Consider the following 14,497-nt stretch of genomic DNA (forward strand, 5'->3'; position numbering starts at 1 on the left):
TGCTGATTTGCACACTGGTTTTCCTTCATTTTCAAGATGTATATTTTTTCAAGTGTGTGTGAATAAAAGAAATCTGAAATCTGAATGAAATCCTGGGTGTCGCTGCTGGCAGGACGTGCAGACTGTGGCCAGGGCAGCACATCACGGGGGCCAGACTGGGCGTCAGTGATCTATTAGCTGTTTGAGCAGTGTGGCATCCTGAGTAAACACGACAGATAAGCATTCATGAGCAGGGAGGTGAAGGGGGTTTGCTGCTGCTGCTGCAGGGGCCAGGGCCTCTGACCTGGGAGAGAGCTACATGCATTCCTGCTGCTGTGGTCAGATAAATCAGCACTAGCTAACAGCCTGATGAGGCTCATTTGTGGTTGTGGCTGCAAGGAGAATCCCACCCCCGGACACTCTTACACGGTTATGCTTAATTTATTTGGTTCAATGTTTTGTGAGGACGTGTAATTGACCTTTTTGTTGTAACCAACTTTCCCTCAACTCGTTTACTTCAGTTACTGATTTTTAGACTACATTCCCCAGAATGCATTTTAACAACCCCCAGAGAGCTGCTTGAACTTGCTGCATTCGGCTGTGGGTTGTACATGACTGGTGAAATGGCATTTTTTCAGAGTGTCGTGCTTCCATAAATCAACGTAATTCCAGTTGAAACAGGATGTTGGGGCGGGACAAAAATGGGAGAGATCCTTCAAAAGTGTAAACAGTGGGTGTTTGTTAGGAAGAGAAATAGCCTACTTAGGCTACTTGATTGGAGGGTTGGGATTGTCAATGCAAGGTACATCACCAATGTCTGTTTTTAATCAGCTTTAAAGTATTTTCAGGTGGAATTTTCCTGTAAAAAGTGTATCCACCCCTTCAACCTTGTAATATTCTTTCAGAGTGAAGTGTCCTGTTGGTTTTTCATGAGTCATGATACAACATCACTGAGCATGTTCAGTAGGACAGTATGTCCCAAAGCAGGTCAAGAGGAAATACGTTTTACACATTAACCTGTAGAGACTGTACAACTAGTGGAATAAAGCTAATGCAGATATCCAAAGGAGGATTTAAATGCCTCTTTTAAATAACACAATCCAAATATTTAGGAGCCACATTATGTCAATCTTGAACCAAAACACCACATTTCTTATTTGCAAAACTGTGAGGTTTAGAATAATTTATTGGAGCAGATACAAGGGTTTGATCAAAATCATCAATGCATAAAAGAACTATTAAAAACAAAAACATTGTCTACACAGCATTTATCAGAAATATAGATTTACTCTTTAAAAAAAAGTTCATAAGCAAAAACCTGCAAGTTGGTCCCAGTAAGAAGAATGAAAAAAATTCTGAATAAAAGTGGTCACTAACAGGAGAGAGCAGGATGGAGGCACATTCACAACAACACTAGAATACAGTGGACTCGCCTAAAAACACTTATGTGTCCCGATGCTTATTATATACATACAAATATTTTGATGTAAGACAAAGAAAACTTAAAAAGAAAAAAGAGACAAACTCTCATTGTTTCCTGGCTTGCAACATCCTGTTATCAATTATTTTATAAAAACAATAAACAAACAAACAAACAAACAGAAAAAGTTAGAAAATTATTATTGGAGGAAGCACGCTCATGCTCATATTTACCCAGCCTGGGCTTTCCAGTTTAAGTCTTTGAGCAGCTGGGATGTTTCAGTGTGTGTGTGTGTGTCTGTGTGTGTGTGTGTGTGTGTGTGTGTGTGTGTGTGTGTGTGTGTGTGTGTGTGTGTGTGTGTGTGTGTGTGTGTGTCTGTGTGTGTGTGCCTGTTTCTGTGTGTGTGTGTGTGTGTGTGTGTGTGTGTGTGTGCGTGCGTGCGTGTGTGTGTGTGTATTATAGGGTAATGACGGTGCCGTCCTCCTCCACCCCGCCCCTGGGCAGTGCCAGGCTGTGTCGTGGGTCCGTTTTCATGGAGCTGAGGATTTTGTGCAGGCTGCCGTTGCTGTGGCGGAGGGCCGGGTTGCTGCTGTGGTACTGCGGCTGCGCGAGGTGATGACTGTGGTGGGACTGCGGGTGTGGGTTGTGCTGGAGGTTCAGGTCTCTGTGGAGCTGGTAGCTGAGGCTGCTGTGGTGATGCTGGTGGTGGTGGTGGTGGTGGTGGTGGGACCCCCCGTTGAGGCTGGGCTGGGAGTGGAAGGAGGCCGTGGAGACCACGGACAGGGGCCGCGATGGGGGGCTGGGGGGCGCCGCGGGGCCCGTCGCCGTCGTCGGAATATGCTGATGCGAGCGGGACACGGCGGACGCCACGGAAGCGTTGGACCGCCGCGACGGCCGCTTGAGGCTGCTCTCGATGACGATGTCCGTGTCCTCGTCGCTCTCCAGGTCATCGGCGTACCCGTGGGCCCCGGGGGTCATTGACCCCGCGGTGGCCACCGACAGACTGGGGTAGCCCGTCGACCCGCTGCTGTCGGACGACTGGCCGGAGCTCCCGGAGATCCGGCTACTGCGGACCACGTTGTTGCGCTGGTTGACCGGCTTGACCGTCACGATCAGGTTGTGGCTGTTGGCGATCATCATGTCCGTCACTTGGTCCAAGGACTTCCCCGTCACCTCGATGCCGTTCACTTCCAGCACCTCGTCGTTGACCGCCAGCAGCCCCGTGCCCTCCGCCAGGCCCCCGGGAACCATTCGAGAGATGAAGATCCCCGGGACTTTCTCCAGGCCGTGCGGCGTCACGCGGACGCTGGTGCCGTCTCGGATGTAGAAGCCCAGCGGTTTGTCCGAGCCGTGGCGGAAGAGTCGCACGCGGCGGTGCGACTCGGGCAGGATGTCCACGTCGATGATGGAGGAGACGGGCCGGAAGTCCTGCGGCATGCCGATGCGGATGTGCGGCCGCTTGCGGTTGACAACGTCGTTGCGCAGCGCCACCACCGCCTTCTTCTTGCGGGTCAGCGTGTTGGTGCCGAAGTTGGCGTAGTCGACTTCTTCTGCAAAGAAAAAGAGAGAAACACGGAGAAAGAGAGAGTGAGAAATTAAATGATATTTAGAACTTTGTATTTTGCTAACAAATGTTGAGATCAGGATTCGGAAAGAGAGAAAACTAAATGATCTGACGGCACAAAATGTTTATGCGCTGGAAAGAGCCTCTAAAAGTACACATGAAGTTGCCTATACACCTCTAAATAAAACCACAAACAAAACGTGCTGCCTTCTCTGCAACTTCCCAAACCTTACTTCAAAAGATGCACAGATGTGCATGAGACTGCTGATCATTTATACATTTTATTCCTTTTGTGACATGAATGCACTTTCTTTTTATTGGAGCCATAAACCAGGCCTGAGGGTGTGTTTACTCACTTACTTCTACTGTCTGGGTCAAGCATGAAGCTATCATGTTTTAGCTTAATGGGAGCCAAGCCCAAACCACACGTTAATGACATGAGAGCACGTCGACTTTACTCGGATGCTGCCGTAAGCAGAGTTTTGTCAATAAATTACAGCTATTAATGACATGCTGAGACTGTGTGTGTGTGTGTGTGTGTGTGTGTGTGTGTGTAAAATGCTGAGTGTGCAGAGCATTCCTGTCTGTGCTCACAGAGGTGACCCACCCCACTGCTACTTAGACAGCTGCTGTAGGGAGTCCCACTGCACGTGTGCACCCAGATGTGCGTACACACACACACACACACACACACACACACACACACACACACACCTCCTTATTGCAAAGGAATTCTGAGGAATTAATAAAATATTGATTTGTACTTCTATGTAGGCCTGCACGATGAGGAAAATCTGCGATGTGCGATAACATTGTTCAATATAGCGATGACGATAGGACTTGCGATAAATAAACAAATATTAAATTATACATATTAGCTATACAGTTCCTATGTCTTTCTGCTTTAATAATGCTAACATAGACCCCAAACATAGCCTATGCCCACTGAATAAAGAAATTAAATAGACACTGACTCTAGCTGAAACTACACACAGTGTGTTTGGGCTTTGGCAGAGGGGCGGAGCGCACTGTTGCAAGGGAAAAGTGTACGCTGGATTTACAACACAAGACAAAATGATCAGATGCTGAGTGGGAATGCATGACGCATGTAAATAAAACCACTTTTGTTATTCATTGCGTTTCAGGCAGTCTTTGCGATGTGTTCATTGCACATGTTCATATTGCGATGACGATGAAAATACGATTAATTGTGCAGCCCTACTTCTATGGTATTTTGGCTCATACGCACAACTGAGCAAGTAACTAACAGAAAGAACACAAGAGAATACAATGTGTGCATGATAACTTTTCTCGATGAAACTGTGAGGGAAGATCGGGTGTGTCAGCCTCAGTCAAAGCATGACTTGGGCCATATTTCCAGGCATGGAGACCTTCAGCAGTCCATGAAAACCTTTCTGGACCAATAGATCATCAAAACCTCAAACCTCAAAACCACACAGCCAGTGTCAAATCATATGCTCACTGTGCTCATGTCATGCACTCTATTCAGTGAAACAGAGAGACGGAGAGAGACAACATCAGCCTCACAAAGAATACAGTAAGTTGATAAGCTCTCTCTCACGCTCGCGCCTCAGCCAGACAGGAAGTCTGGACACAGCAAAGCACCACTTGACAGGAAGTGAAGGTCCCAAGGCGGGTGGCATCAGCTCCAGTTCTTCCATGGCAACAAGTGTGAGTCATCTTTGCCCTACTGTTTGGAACACCTGCTTTATGAAGTGTGTGTGTGTGTGTGTGTGTGGGGGGGGGGGGGGGGGAGGGGGGGCACTGGCATGTGTACGTGCATTGTACTTTTTGCCCTCATCTTCAAAGTACACTGTAGAACAAGAGTATACATTCTAGGAGGAAACAAAGATAGATGTCCATCTACTGCAGCCAAACATCTTAGCCTGTCATCGTCTCAGACAAAGGAAACACTCACAATGTGTTTCAGAATGCCAAACGTGTGCAGTTAGATAAATTGGTTGACTGATAGTTGTTGTTTTCTGTTTCTTTTTAATGTTTCATACATTGTTGCTTTTTGCGCCTTGTCTTATATATTATGTCCTATGTACTTGTACAACTGGAGTGACAATACACATCTTGAATCTTGTATTACTAACTTGATGAATGTTCATTGTCACCATCATGTCATTTCAGTTTGGGCACCGTCATTTCAATTCAATTAATTTGTTGACTTTGCTTTGTCAACAGGTACTTCTGTATTTCATGCCATGAAAGCAGCCTGATTTGAATTGAAACTGAATTGAGTGTCATCATGTCATTCTGCTCGATGTACATCGTAGACTGAAATAAATATGGAGATTGAGAGCCAGCTGGCTGGTCGGCCCTCCAGCCTCAGTGGGAGTGTGGACCTCAGCCACACACCTCCCTGGTGCAGTGCTGACTCATCACCACAACTACACCTCCTCTTCTGTCTCGTCCTCCACCGTCTCCTCCCTTCCTGTGCAGGATGTTGACTATGCAACAATGTCTTTTTAATAAAGCTTGAAATGTGAATTGTATGTGTGTGTTGAGGCAGTGTAGGACATTTAGAAAATATTGAGCAACGTTTGCCCCCACTGTCTAAAAACTGGGGGCATTTACAACATTTGGGGGGCACTCACACAGCGATGTTTGTGTGAGTGTGTGTTCTTCATCGTCGTCTTCTAGCAACCGGTTGGCAGGTGCCGAGTGTGTGTTAGAGATGGAAATTAAATGAATTGAATGAATATTGGGGGCAATTTCTGCCCCTGGATCATGGTTTTTAGGGGTATTCTGGGATTTCTTGGGGGCACTCCTACACTGTGTTGAGGAAATATAAGATTTACAATAGACATTAACATTAAAGCCAGGCCAAAATCCTCACAAGTGTTTTACCACCCGAAAAAAAAAAACTTTAACATTTGTTTTTGTAAAAGCCCCTGAGTGTCATCAAAGTATGGGGGCCATGGTATTCTTAGTATAGTATACTCTTAGTTTTCAGTGTGTATGTCGTGGCAGGAGTTGTGTTTGATTGAATCCAGATAAGGCATTTGCTACAGGCCTGGAATTTCTGCCACAAGTGCAAGTCTCCCTGATGGGAACCATATTGGCGGGATGGCTGCTGAGGCTCATTACAGGTCCCTGGTGTAACGGCCTCCCTCCACGCCCTCACCTCGCCATGCTGCGCACGCCACAAACGCACACCACGGCCTCCCTCCACGCCCTCACCTCGCCATGCTGCGGACACCACAAACGCACACCACATCAGGCCCGCGCTGAGGAGGAGACATGATCTTGCCGTCACAGACCCTTTGTATAGGCCAATAATTAGGCTTTTTTTCTATGTCATAAGTGTCACAGATGTTCTGCAAAACTCTGCCTTTAAGAAGCACATGCTGCCGGTGTCTTTGGTTGAAGAAACGTACAAAACCACGGGCTGAAGTGTGTTTGATAGCCAATAGGACGAATCAGCGTGACGTCACTAGTTGCCACCCAGAAATGCGGAACGCCGCGCCAGTTATTAGTATGAGCTGTGCCAAACAAACGTTGATATCTCAAAAACTATACATCGCATCGCTTATATTTTGACATTCTGAGTGAGAGCAGAAGTAGCTCAAGAGTTTGATGTATAATATATGCATGTCGTGTTAAAGTTGTGTGAACTGTCGCAGTTTTGAAAATGTAAACAGAGTCAGCCGGCTAGAGTCTGAGTAACCTCGCGTCACCAGGCTCCCAAAGCTCACGCTCCATAGGGTTCCATTGCCGTGGTTGCCACCCAGTGACGCGGTTTGTTTACCAAAATGCTGCTCGGCTGATCCCTCGTATATCTTAGTGCAGCATTTATAGAGGGTCTAACACTATACTTTGATTATTGGTCATACTGTGACGTGCCACCAGAGGAGCTAGATTTTTCCTTTCACATCAAACAAAGTTGAAGCTACATTCCCCTGGTAACAGAAGCCTGTAGATGAGAGAAGCTGAGGATGCCAGAGCAGAGGACTCAGATGTCCCAGTAACAGAAGTTCAGAACCAGACTCTGGCACCAGAACTCTCTCTGTCTCCGTCTGTCTTCAGGCCCGAGGCAATGGATTCTGGATCAGTGAGGCTGCTGGGACCGGGGGGGGGGGGGGGGCCCAGAAAGGTTTTTCCATCCTAAAGTTAGAAATTATGTGACTGTGCTACTCTAGTGCATCCCTTGGCCTGACAGAGACAGTACTTTTGGGAGAAAATACCTGTTGACTACAGAAAGGTCATGTCCTCCTACATGGCACCATACCAGAAGATCTGCCTATATTCCTCATTTGACTTGTCCACATACCTCTTTCAGAACTAGAGTTTTAAACTAATTAGGTAACCAGTCTTGTACAACAAGAAAATCAATCAACTGTCTTCTACCCTCTTCAATTAACGAATCAAAAAAGTGCCACAGTTTCCTCGACCGATCCGATCTCATAAGGTCAGCGATTGCTCCAAAGAAGCCAAGGAAGACGTATCAGGTGTCCCAGCTTCTAGTCCTCCTGACCGCGCCAAGTGGTACAGACCCACACAGGCATTCTGCCACAGGTCCACTAAGTGAGCACCTTCCACCCAATCACACAAGTCCCATTAACAACCCCTGACAGGGTAATCCCTGCCCCACTGAGGCACGATAAGCCACGCGTTGATCAAAGACTGGCGGGTCAGTGCCAGGCATCTGCCTGCGCTCAAGTCACGTCTCAGAACCCAAGCCTATTAGAAAAGACGGGGGAATCAATTAAATGTTACTCAGTATTTCTGGAACGTCATTTATGATCAAATCTAATTTAATGATCACAGGGCGTAGGAATTAAAATGGCAATTTAAGTGATAGTAGGAAGACTTATTGTCCATACATGCATGCATGCTCTCACACACAGCAGCTGTTTGCATTTAGCCATAAACTTTAATCTGCTTTGGACCAAACGTCAGACCATCCCCACTCTCATTCAAGCCAAGAGCGAGGCGAAACGCTGACAGAGATGGAAACACATTAATTCACTTAAATAACAAACATTTGTGGTCGGGAGTATCAGTGAGGGGAACACGAGCGTGCAGGGCACAGAAGAAAAGAAATAACGATGAGGAATGGACACTGCATGGGAATTCAACTTTGCCATTTTTTCCACCATCGTTAGCCTCAACTCATTCATTGACTGCAATATTTTAGATGAATGCTTTTGACGTCAAACCGATGATGAAAAAGCGTAGTTGCAAAGAAAGCCCCAGCTCAGCTGAGCCCATACCATGTGATGCCAGAACAAAAAGGTCACCTGACCTGATCCCACCCACAGCCCGGGCAGGGTGAGGGGAGAGGGGTCAGAGAGGTGAAGAGGGGGCTTCTAGTCACTGTTCTACATTCTACTCTCTTGGCTCATTTCCACCACATATAACAGCACAGCACAGCTCTACTCGACCTGGTCTTACTCGTCTCTACTTGATATAGACTGTTTCCATAGAAAGTTTACTCGCCTCCGCCCACACCTGGTCGTCATAGCGACCGCATATCTGCCCTCCGCCCATAGCCGAAGTAGGCTATAACGTATAACGTTAAAATTAAATCCATACACAGAACTTTTAAACTGTTTATGAAATACTGGTGCCTCTAAATGACCTAACAGTGTACATGGGCAAATGTGACAATCGGCTAGGAGAATGGATTTCACTTTGTTGTTACTCAAACTCACATGCATGCACTGCGCGGGGGACGGGAGTTGCGCTACAGGGAGAAGGGAAGCCTCTACCCCGGCGTCCTCTCACCAGGCAAGACCGCGGCCTCACTAAACCCCCGCCTCCGGCCTAGCGGAGCCAAGCCAAGCGGCTTCCCGAGGAGTGGACTTTTTCTCTCTCAAAACAATTGAAAACCACTGTCATGTTAAAGCTGAGCAAGGAGATCGATTTTATTTCACCAGAGCCGAAGGCAGCAACACAAAAGACTGATGGAAATAACATTAACAGAAGAGAAGGTAAGCTCCACTAAACTGGTATCCAGCATTGACAGTCAGTAGATACAGTAAACACGATTCTGCCTGACCAATCAGTCGTCTGCAGTGTTTTCACGTCACGGTATGGTACCGGGTTCACAGCGCTGGAACCTCAACAAAGCTGGGACCAAAACTAGCACGACTCAACCCCGACTCAACCCGGGCTGTCCACGTTTTTGATCGGTGGAATGAGACAAAAAAGCGAGACGAGCTGGGCGGTGGATACCAGTGGTGGAAATGGGCCATCTGTCTCTGTGTGTGTGTGTGTGTGTGTGTGTGTGTGTGTGTGTGTGTGTGTGTGTGTGTGTGTGTGTGTGTGTATCATGCATGGAATGTATGGGGTTGATGAACTTGGAGATATCTCAGAACAGGTCGAACCAAGATGATTCACCAGTGGCATATTGCTAACATGGGCAATTTTGGCCTAATATGCTAACTAACTAATACTGACACTTATACAGAAATTAATCTTGGATTTAACACTAGATTCTACATAATCTTGAGGTAAATGTGGTGCCTTGGGAGGAAAAAGCTAAACAGGTACAACAAGTAGGCGCCGCTAGGTAACTAGTTTGCATGTGTTTCTCAGTTCCTACTGAAAGCCACATGCTGTTCCTGTGCTGAAGAAGCCAAGGAGAAAGCGGGAAAATAATAGTCTTTGTTCCACTGCAGCCCACCTCCAGTTAACTGAGCTGTGAAAAAGAGAAGGCCCTTTAAATTCCTACTGCTTTTCCACCGTCTCCAATAAAAGGCAGGAATCTAAAGAGTTTTATGATCGGCCATTAGGGCCTCCCTGCACACTCGGCCCTGGCCCTGGCACGTCTTCTGACACTTGCTTCTGGCCCCACATCAACCGTCAAGTAACAGAGAGTGAAAAGAAAGAGGATGGAAAGCAACCAAAACAAAAGCACCGTTTCAAATCCCCTTTATGCTTTGGTCATTTTATGTGCGATGCCATGCGGCCTTGAGTACTACAATGATGGCATGAGGAAATGAACGGAGATCACCAACGGGGAATGTGCATTGGTGTGTGTGTGTGTGTGTGTGTGACGTGTGTGTGTGTGTGTGTGTGTGTGTGTGTGCGAGTCAGGTAACCATGCTAGTATACAGAAAGCAGTGTTTGGGCCTGGCTTCACTTCACATGTGTGGCATTTCACACTGGGTTTTGTGAAAGTTGACACTCGGTGCTGAGGATTTTTTTTTGCTACACCTATGTTGGCATGGTCGTGTGAATGTGATGTGGATCAGAGCAACACTTAAGTTAGAACTGCCTTATGTAACTGTCTTCTTTACACAGAGGTGAAACTAGAGCCAGCGAACGAAGACAACCGTTTTTTCATTATTTCTCAGCGTGAGCACGCATGTGCGCACAGCACCTCTGCAAGGTGTGTGTGCACAATGCACACATAAAATACAAGATAAATGCAAACGTCATCACTGTTCATTTAAATCTTAAAGCACTGACCAAGCTACTAATCAAGAGCTATATTGCTTGTCAGATGAATTGATTAAAAATATGATTTTCTCAATGTAAATGATGGGCCGATTGCTGAAGTACATGCATGTGGGGTTCGGGGGGTGGAGGCGACAACATGGACACCCTGAGAGCAGGTTCAGTGGTCTGCCTCAGGGTCGTGACCCCTGCAAGAGGTAGTGATATTTTGGTGTGACCTTGACACTAGCAGCCTAACTGGGGCCACACGCACACACACACACACACACACACACACACATTTCAGAATACTCTCTACAGAGACAATATAGCAAACTGTGTGTGCAAACTTTTAACTGGTAGTGGCTGAAAAACATTTGAAAATCTAACTTAAATGTTATATGCTAGCTGTCTTCTGGACAAGCTGACACAATTGAGGGTGGGGGGGCATGTCTGAATGTCTGAGCTCAGATCAGCTTGTATTCATCAAAGCCCTGTGGTGAAACTACAGCAACAGACTTGGGATCAGTGGATCTGTCGATATCCAGCTACAGTACAGTACCACGCAAGAAGACACATTCCTGCACCACACATCACACCCCCCCCAGCCCCAGCCCCCGTCATGGCTTTCAGCCAAGCGTGACAGAGTGCTTAGTGACAGGAGGAGAGACCCGACTCACTGAGCGAGCGAGCAAGAGAGACAAGACACAGAGAGACGAGACAGAGAGAGGAGACACCAGACACAGAGAGACGAGACAGAGAGAGGAGACACCAGACACAGAGAGACCAGACAGAGAGAGGAGACACGAGACACAGAGAGACGACACAGAGAGAGGAGACACCAGACACAGAGAGACCAGACAGAGAGAGGAGACACGAGACACAGAGAGACGAGACAGAGAGAGGAGACACCAGACACAGAGAGACCAGACCAGACACCGAGAGACGAGACAAGACACAGAGACCAGACACAGAGAGACGAGACACACAGAGAGACCAGACACAGAGAGACCAGACACACAGAGAGACCAGACACAGAGAGACCAGACACACAGAGAGACCAGACACACAGAGACGAGACACACAGAGAGACCAGACACACAGAGAGACCAGACACACAGAGACGAGACACAGAGAGAATAGTGAATAGTGCTAGACTGCTGCCTTTTAGATTAGGTCACTGGCTGCTGTGGCAGTGGGCTTCATTCCTGGGCTCCACAGACTCACTCACTCTCTCTCTCTCTCTCTCTCTCTCACTCACTCTCTCTCACACACACACACACTTTCTCACACACACACTTTCTCAAACACACACACACACATTTTCTCTCACACACACACACACACACACACACACACACACACACACAACTGGAACCGCCTCAAAACCACCAGTTCTAGCAGAGAGCAGAGTAGAACAGAAGGAAACAGCACATGACAGAGCCCAGCAGCACTGCAGGACCAAACAAAGCAGCCCAACACAATACAGACTACAGACAGTAAGGAAAAGAGTCCTGACTGAAACATCTTCTCCTGTCCCAACTTCCAACATTAGCTCTTTTTTTTGCGCCCCGTTTGCATTAGAAAGGACTTAGTTTGAATGAAATGCTGAGAGCGGCATATCTCTTTTTCTCATAGCGTCGGGGTCAGAAAAGAGCTGGTGTTCATAAGTCTCCTGCGGTTTCACACAACAGATCCAAATACAGCATGAGGCGCTCGACAGCCAGCGCCGACATTTCTCTCCTATGGAAATGAGCTACATCCAATACCGAAGCAGAGCTGCACAGTTAAGCAAGTGCAGATGACATGAAAACTAATTAGCATCACAAGTCCGTGCTGCGAATGCAATATGGGAAAAAAGCTCGCAGCGTATTTGGCTTCACCTTGCCCCCGTTACTTGTCAGATTAGATTTTTCGGAGCGCCTTCCAATGGGACGTACACGTAGAAAAGCAGGGAATGACCCAAAACAATTAGTATTCTTGGACCTCTCGTCTATTCCCCGTCGAAAACGGCGGGGAAGTCTATCTGTGTGTGTGTTTAGGAGCAGAGCGCTGCCAAGATATTCAGCTAACACTAACATGGAAAAAGAGAATCCAGACTGAATAAAGATGAACTTTTTTTTTTTTTTAAACAAGCAAACATATTTCACATTCTTGCAGGGGTGGTTGAGGCAGGGCCCGGGTGGAAATTTGGAAGTGGCTGAAAGCGTACGCAGACGTCGTCTCCAGCTGCACTGAAGGTTTGGGGTTTGAACTTACGGGAAGTTCCTGTGATCTTCAGCGTGTCGTGTTCTGCGGGGTGCAAGAACACACAGGAGTGTGTGTGCACACATGCAAGGGCACACATGCACTAGCAGGTGAAAGTGGACACACCACACATTATTTTTTTACTATTTTTCACATTTTAGAAAAATAGTAAAGACTTCAAAGCTATGAAATAACACAAATGGAGTTGTGTAGTGACCTCCAAAAAGTGTTAAACAAATCAAAACTTCTACTACTATAGTAGCTGCTCTTTGCCTTCAGGTGAAAAGAAGCGGCTGGCAACTGCGGATGTCTCGGAGGAAGCATGGTGCTAGTCTACGGCTCTCCCCAGAACAGCAGAGGGGATGGAGCAGCGACCGGGGCAGCAGGGGGGAAATTGGCCAAGTGCAATTGGGGAGAAAAATGGGTGAAAAATCAGAAAAAGAAGAAGAAAAAAGTTGCCCTTTGCCTTGATGGAAAGCCACAGGCTTTGGAGAAATTCGTACAAGGGTTGGGTACCGAATCCCGGTACCACTATGGCACCGGTTCCTTTACGACCGGTACTACCGGTACCCAATTGCAATTCAGATTTTGGTGCCTCATTTAGGTGCCATGCCTAAGCTGCTGATTGCCATATCTGCCCTCCGGTGTTTCGAAACCGTCACGGGCGCCTTCATTTACTGTTGAATTATTGTAGTTTCCGGTTTTGTTTATTATTAATATATTCAATTTATTATTACTTTATTATAGTATTGGTTCAGTTTAGGCACGGTACCATTTTAGAAGTATCATCTTAGCACCGGTATCGGAAAAATAGGAAACGACACCCATCCCTATGCATAGCCTTCAACATGACTATTTAGATTTGTCTGAAAGCAAATTTTAAGCATAAGCCTTTAGATCAAAATGGTTTGAAAAATAGCCCATTCAGTCAGGTGAGTGATAGAGGCCATTTACACCTGGCATTAACATGCGTTTTCTGCCATCAGATTGCAATCCGATTGTATTTTATCACTTCAGCCTGATTCCATTTACACCAGGCACTAACATGCGTTTTGGGTGAACAGATTGCAATCCGATTGCTCTCCAGCTCGAACGTCATCACGCGCGCGCCCCCTGAACGTGTGCATGCATGTTTCATACATGCACAGGGAAATAGAGGTTATTGTTAAGCTCAAATGCACAGTGAACGTCCCCTTCACCTGGACAAAACGATGGCCGATCACGCAGCACTGCATCTATTTCTTTATCTGTTTATTGACAATGACACTGGGTCCGAGACACACACACACATACATACGTTTTCCGTGCATGTCATTGGCTGTAACCACCTGTGTTGCGTTCAGGTAACATCCTAAATTACAATGTTATACAATTGAGAGCATAATTTCTCTTTTATATGAAAGGAAAATTAGGGGGAAAGGGTTCAAACCCTTTCTCCCTCATTTTCCTTTCATTTTCCGCTCCTTTTCCAAAGGAGAAGTGTTGATATAAAAGAGAAATTATGCTCTCAATTGTATAACATTGTAATTTAGGATGTTACCTGAACGCAACACAGGTGGTTACAGCCGTGGCAAAACCTCCGCAGCAAAACTTTGAAGCAACGCTACGATTGTTGTGCAAAAGCGGAGCGGGGGAGAGATAGATAATTTTTAGCCGGTCCATGGTGACAGGCTGCCTGTGTGTGTGCGCATCTGGCACAGCGGCGAGATGAGGGCACACACCGGTGCGGTGCTGCCGGGGAATTGCGTTCATGTGTGCGCGCCGTCACCGACTTCCGAAGATTATGTATTTCCGTATGGTAGTTGCTGAATGCGTTTTGAGAGGACGCATTGCATTTACACTTGTGTTAAATGTTGTCATAATGCGTCCCTGAC

At 46.7% G+C, this 14,497-nt stretch overlaps 1 protein-coding gene across 1 annotated transcript in view; it reads right to left on the reverse strand.

Moving 5' to 3' along the window:
- Window positions 1-1,147: 1,147 nt before the first annotated feature.
- Window positions 1,148-14,497, reverse strand: part of pard6gb (par-6 family cell polarity regulator gamma b) — a 54,714-nt gene continuing 41,364 nt past the window's right edge. The window contains exon 3 of the mRNA XM_083646232.1: window positions 1,148-2,949. Within this exon, the coding sequence (XP_083502358.1) occupies window positions 1,856-2,949 (1,094 nt within the window). The 3' untranslated portion in view covers window positions 1,148-1,855. The remainder of the gene's footprint in view (window positions 2,950-14,497) is intronic.

Source organism: Poromitra crassiceps (assembly GCF_964638095.1).
Source record: "Poromitra crassiceps genome assembly, chromosome: 11".
Classification (NCBI taxonomy): domain Eukaryota; kingdom Metazoa; phylum Chordata; class Actinopteri; order Beryciformes; family Melamphaidae; genus Poromitra; species Poromitra crassiceps.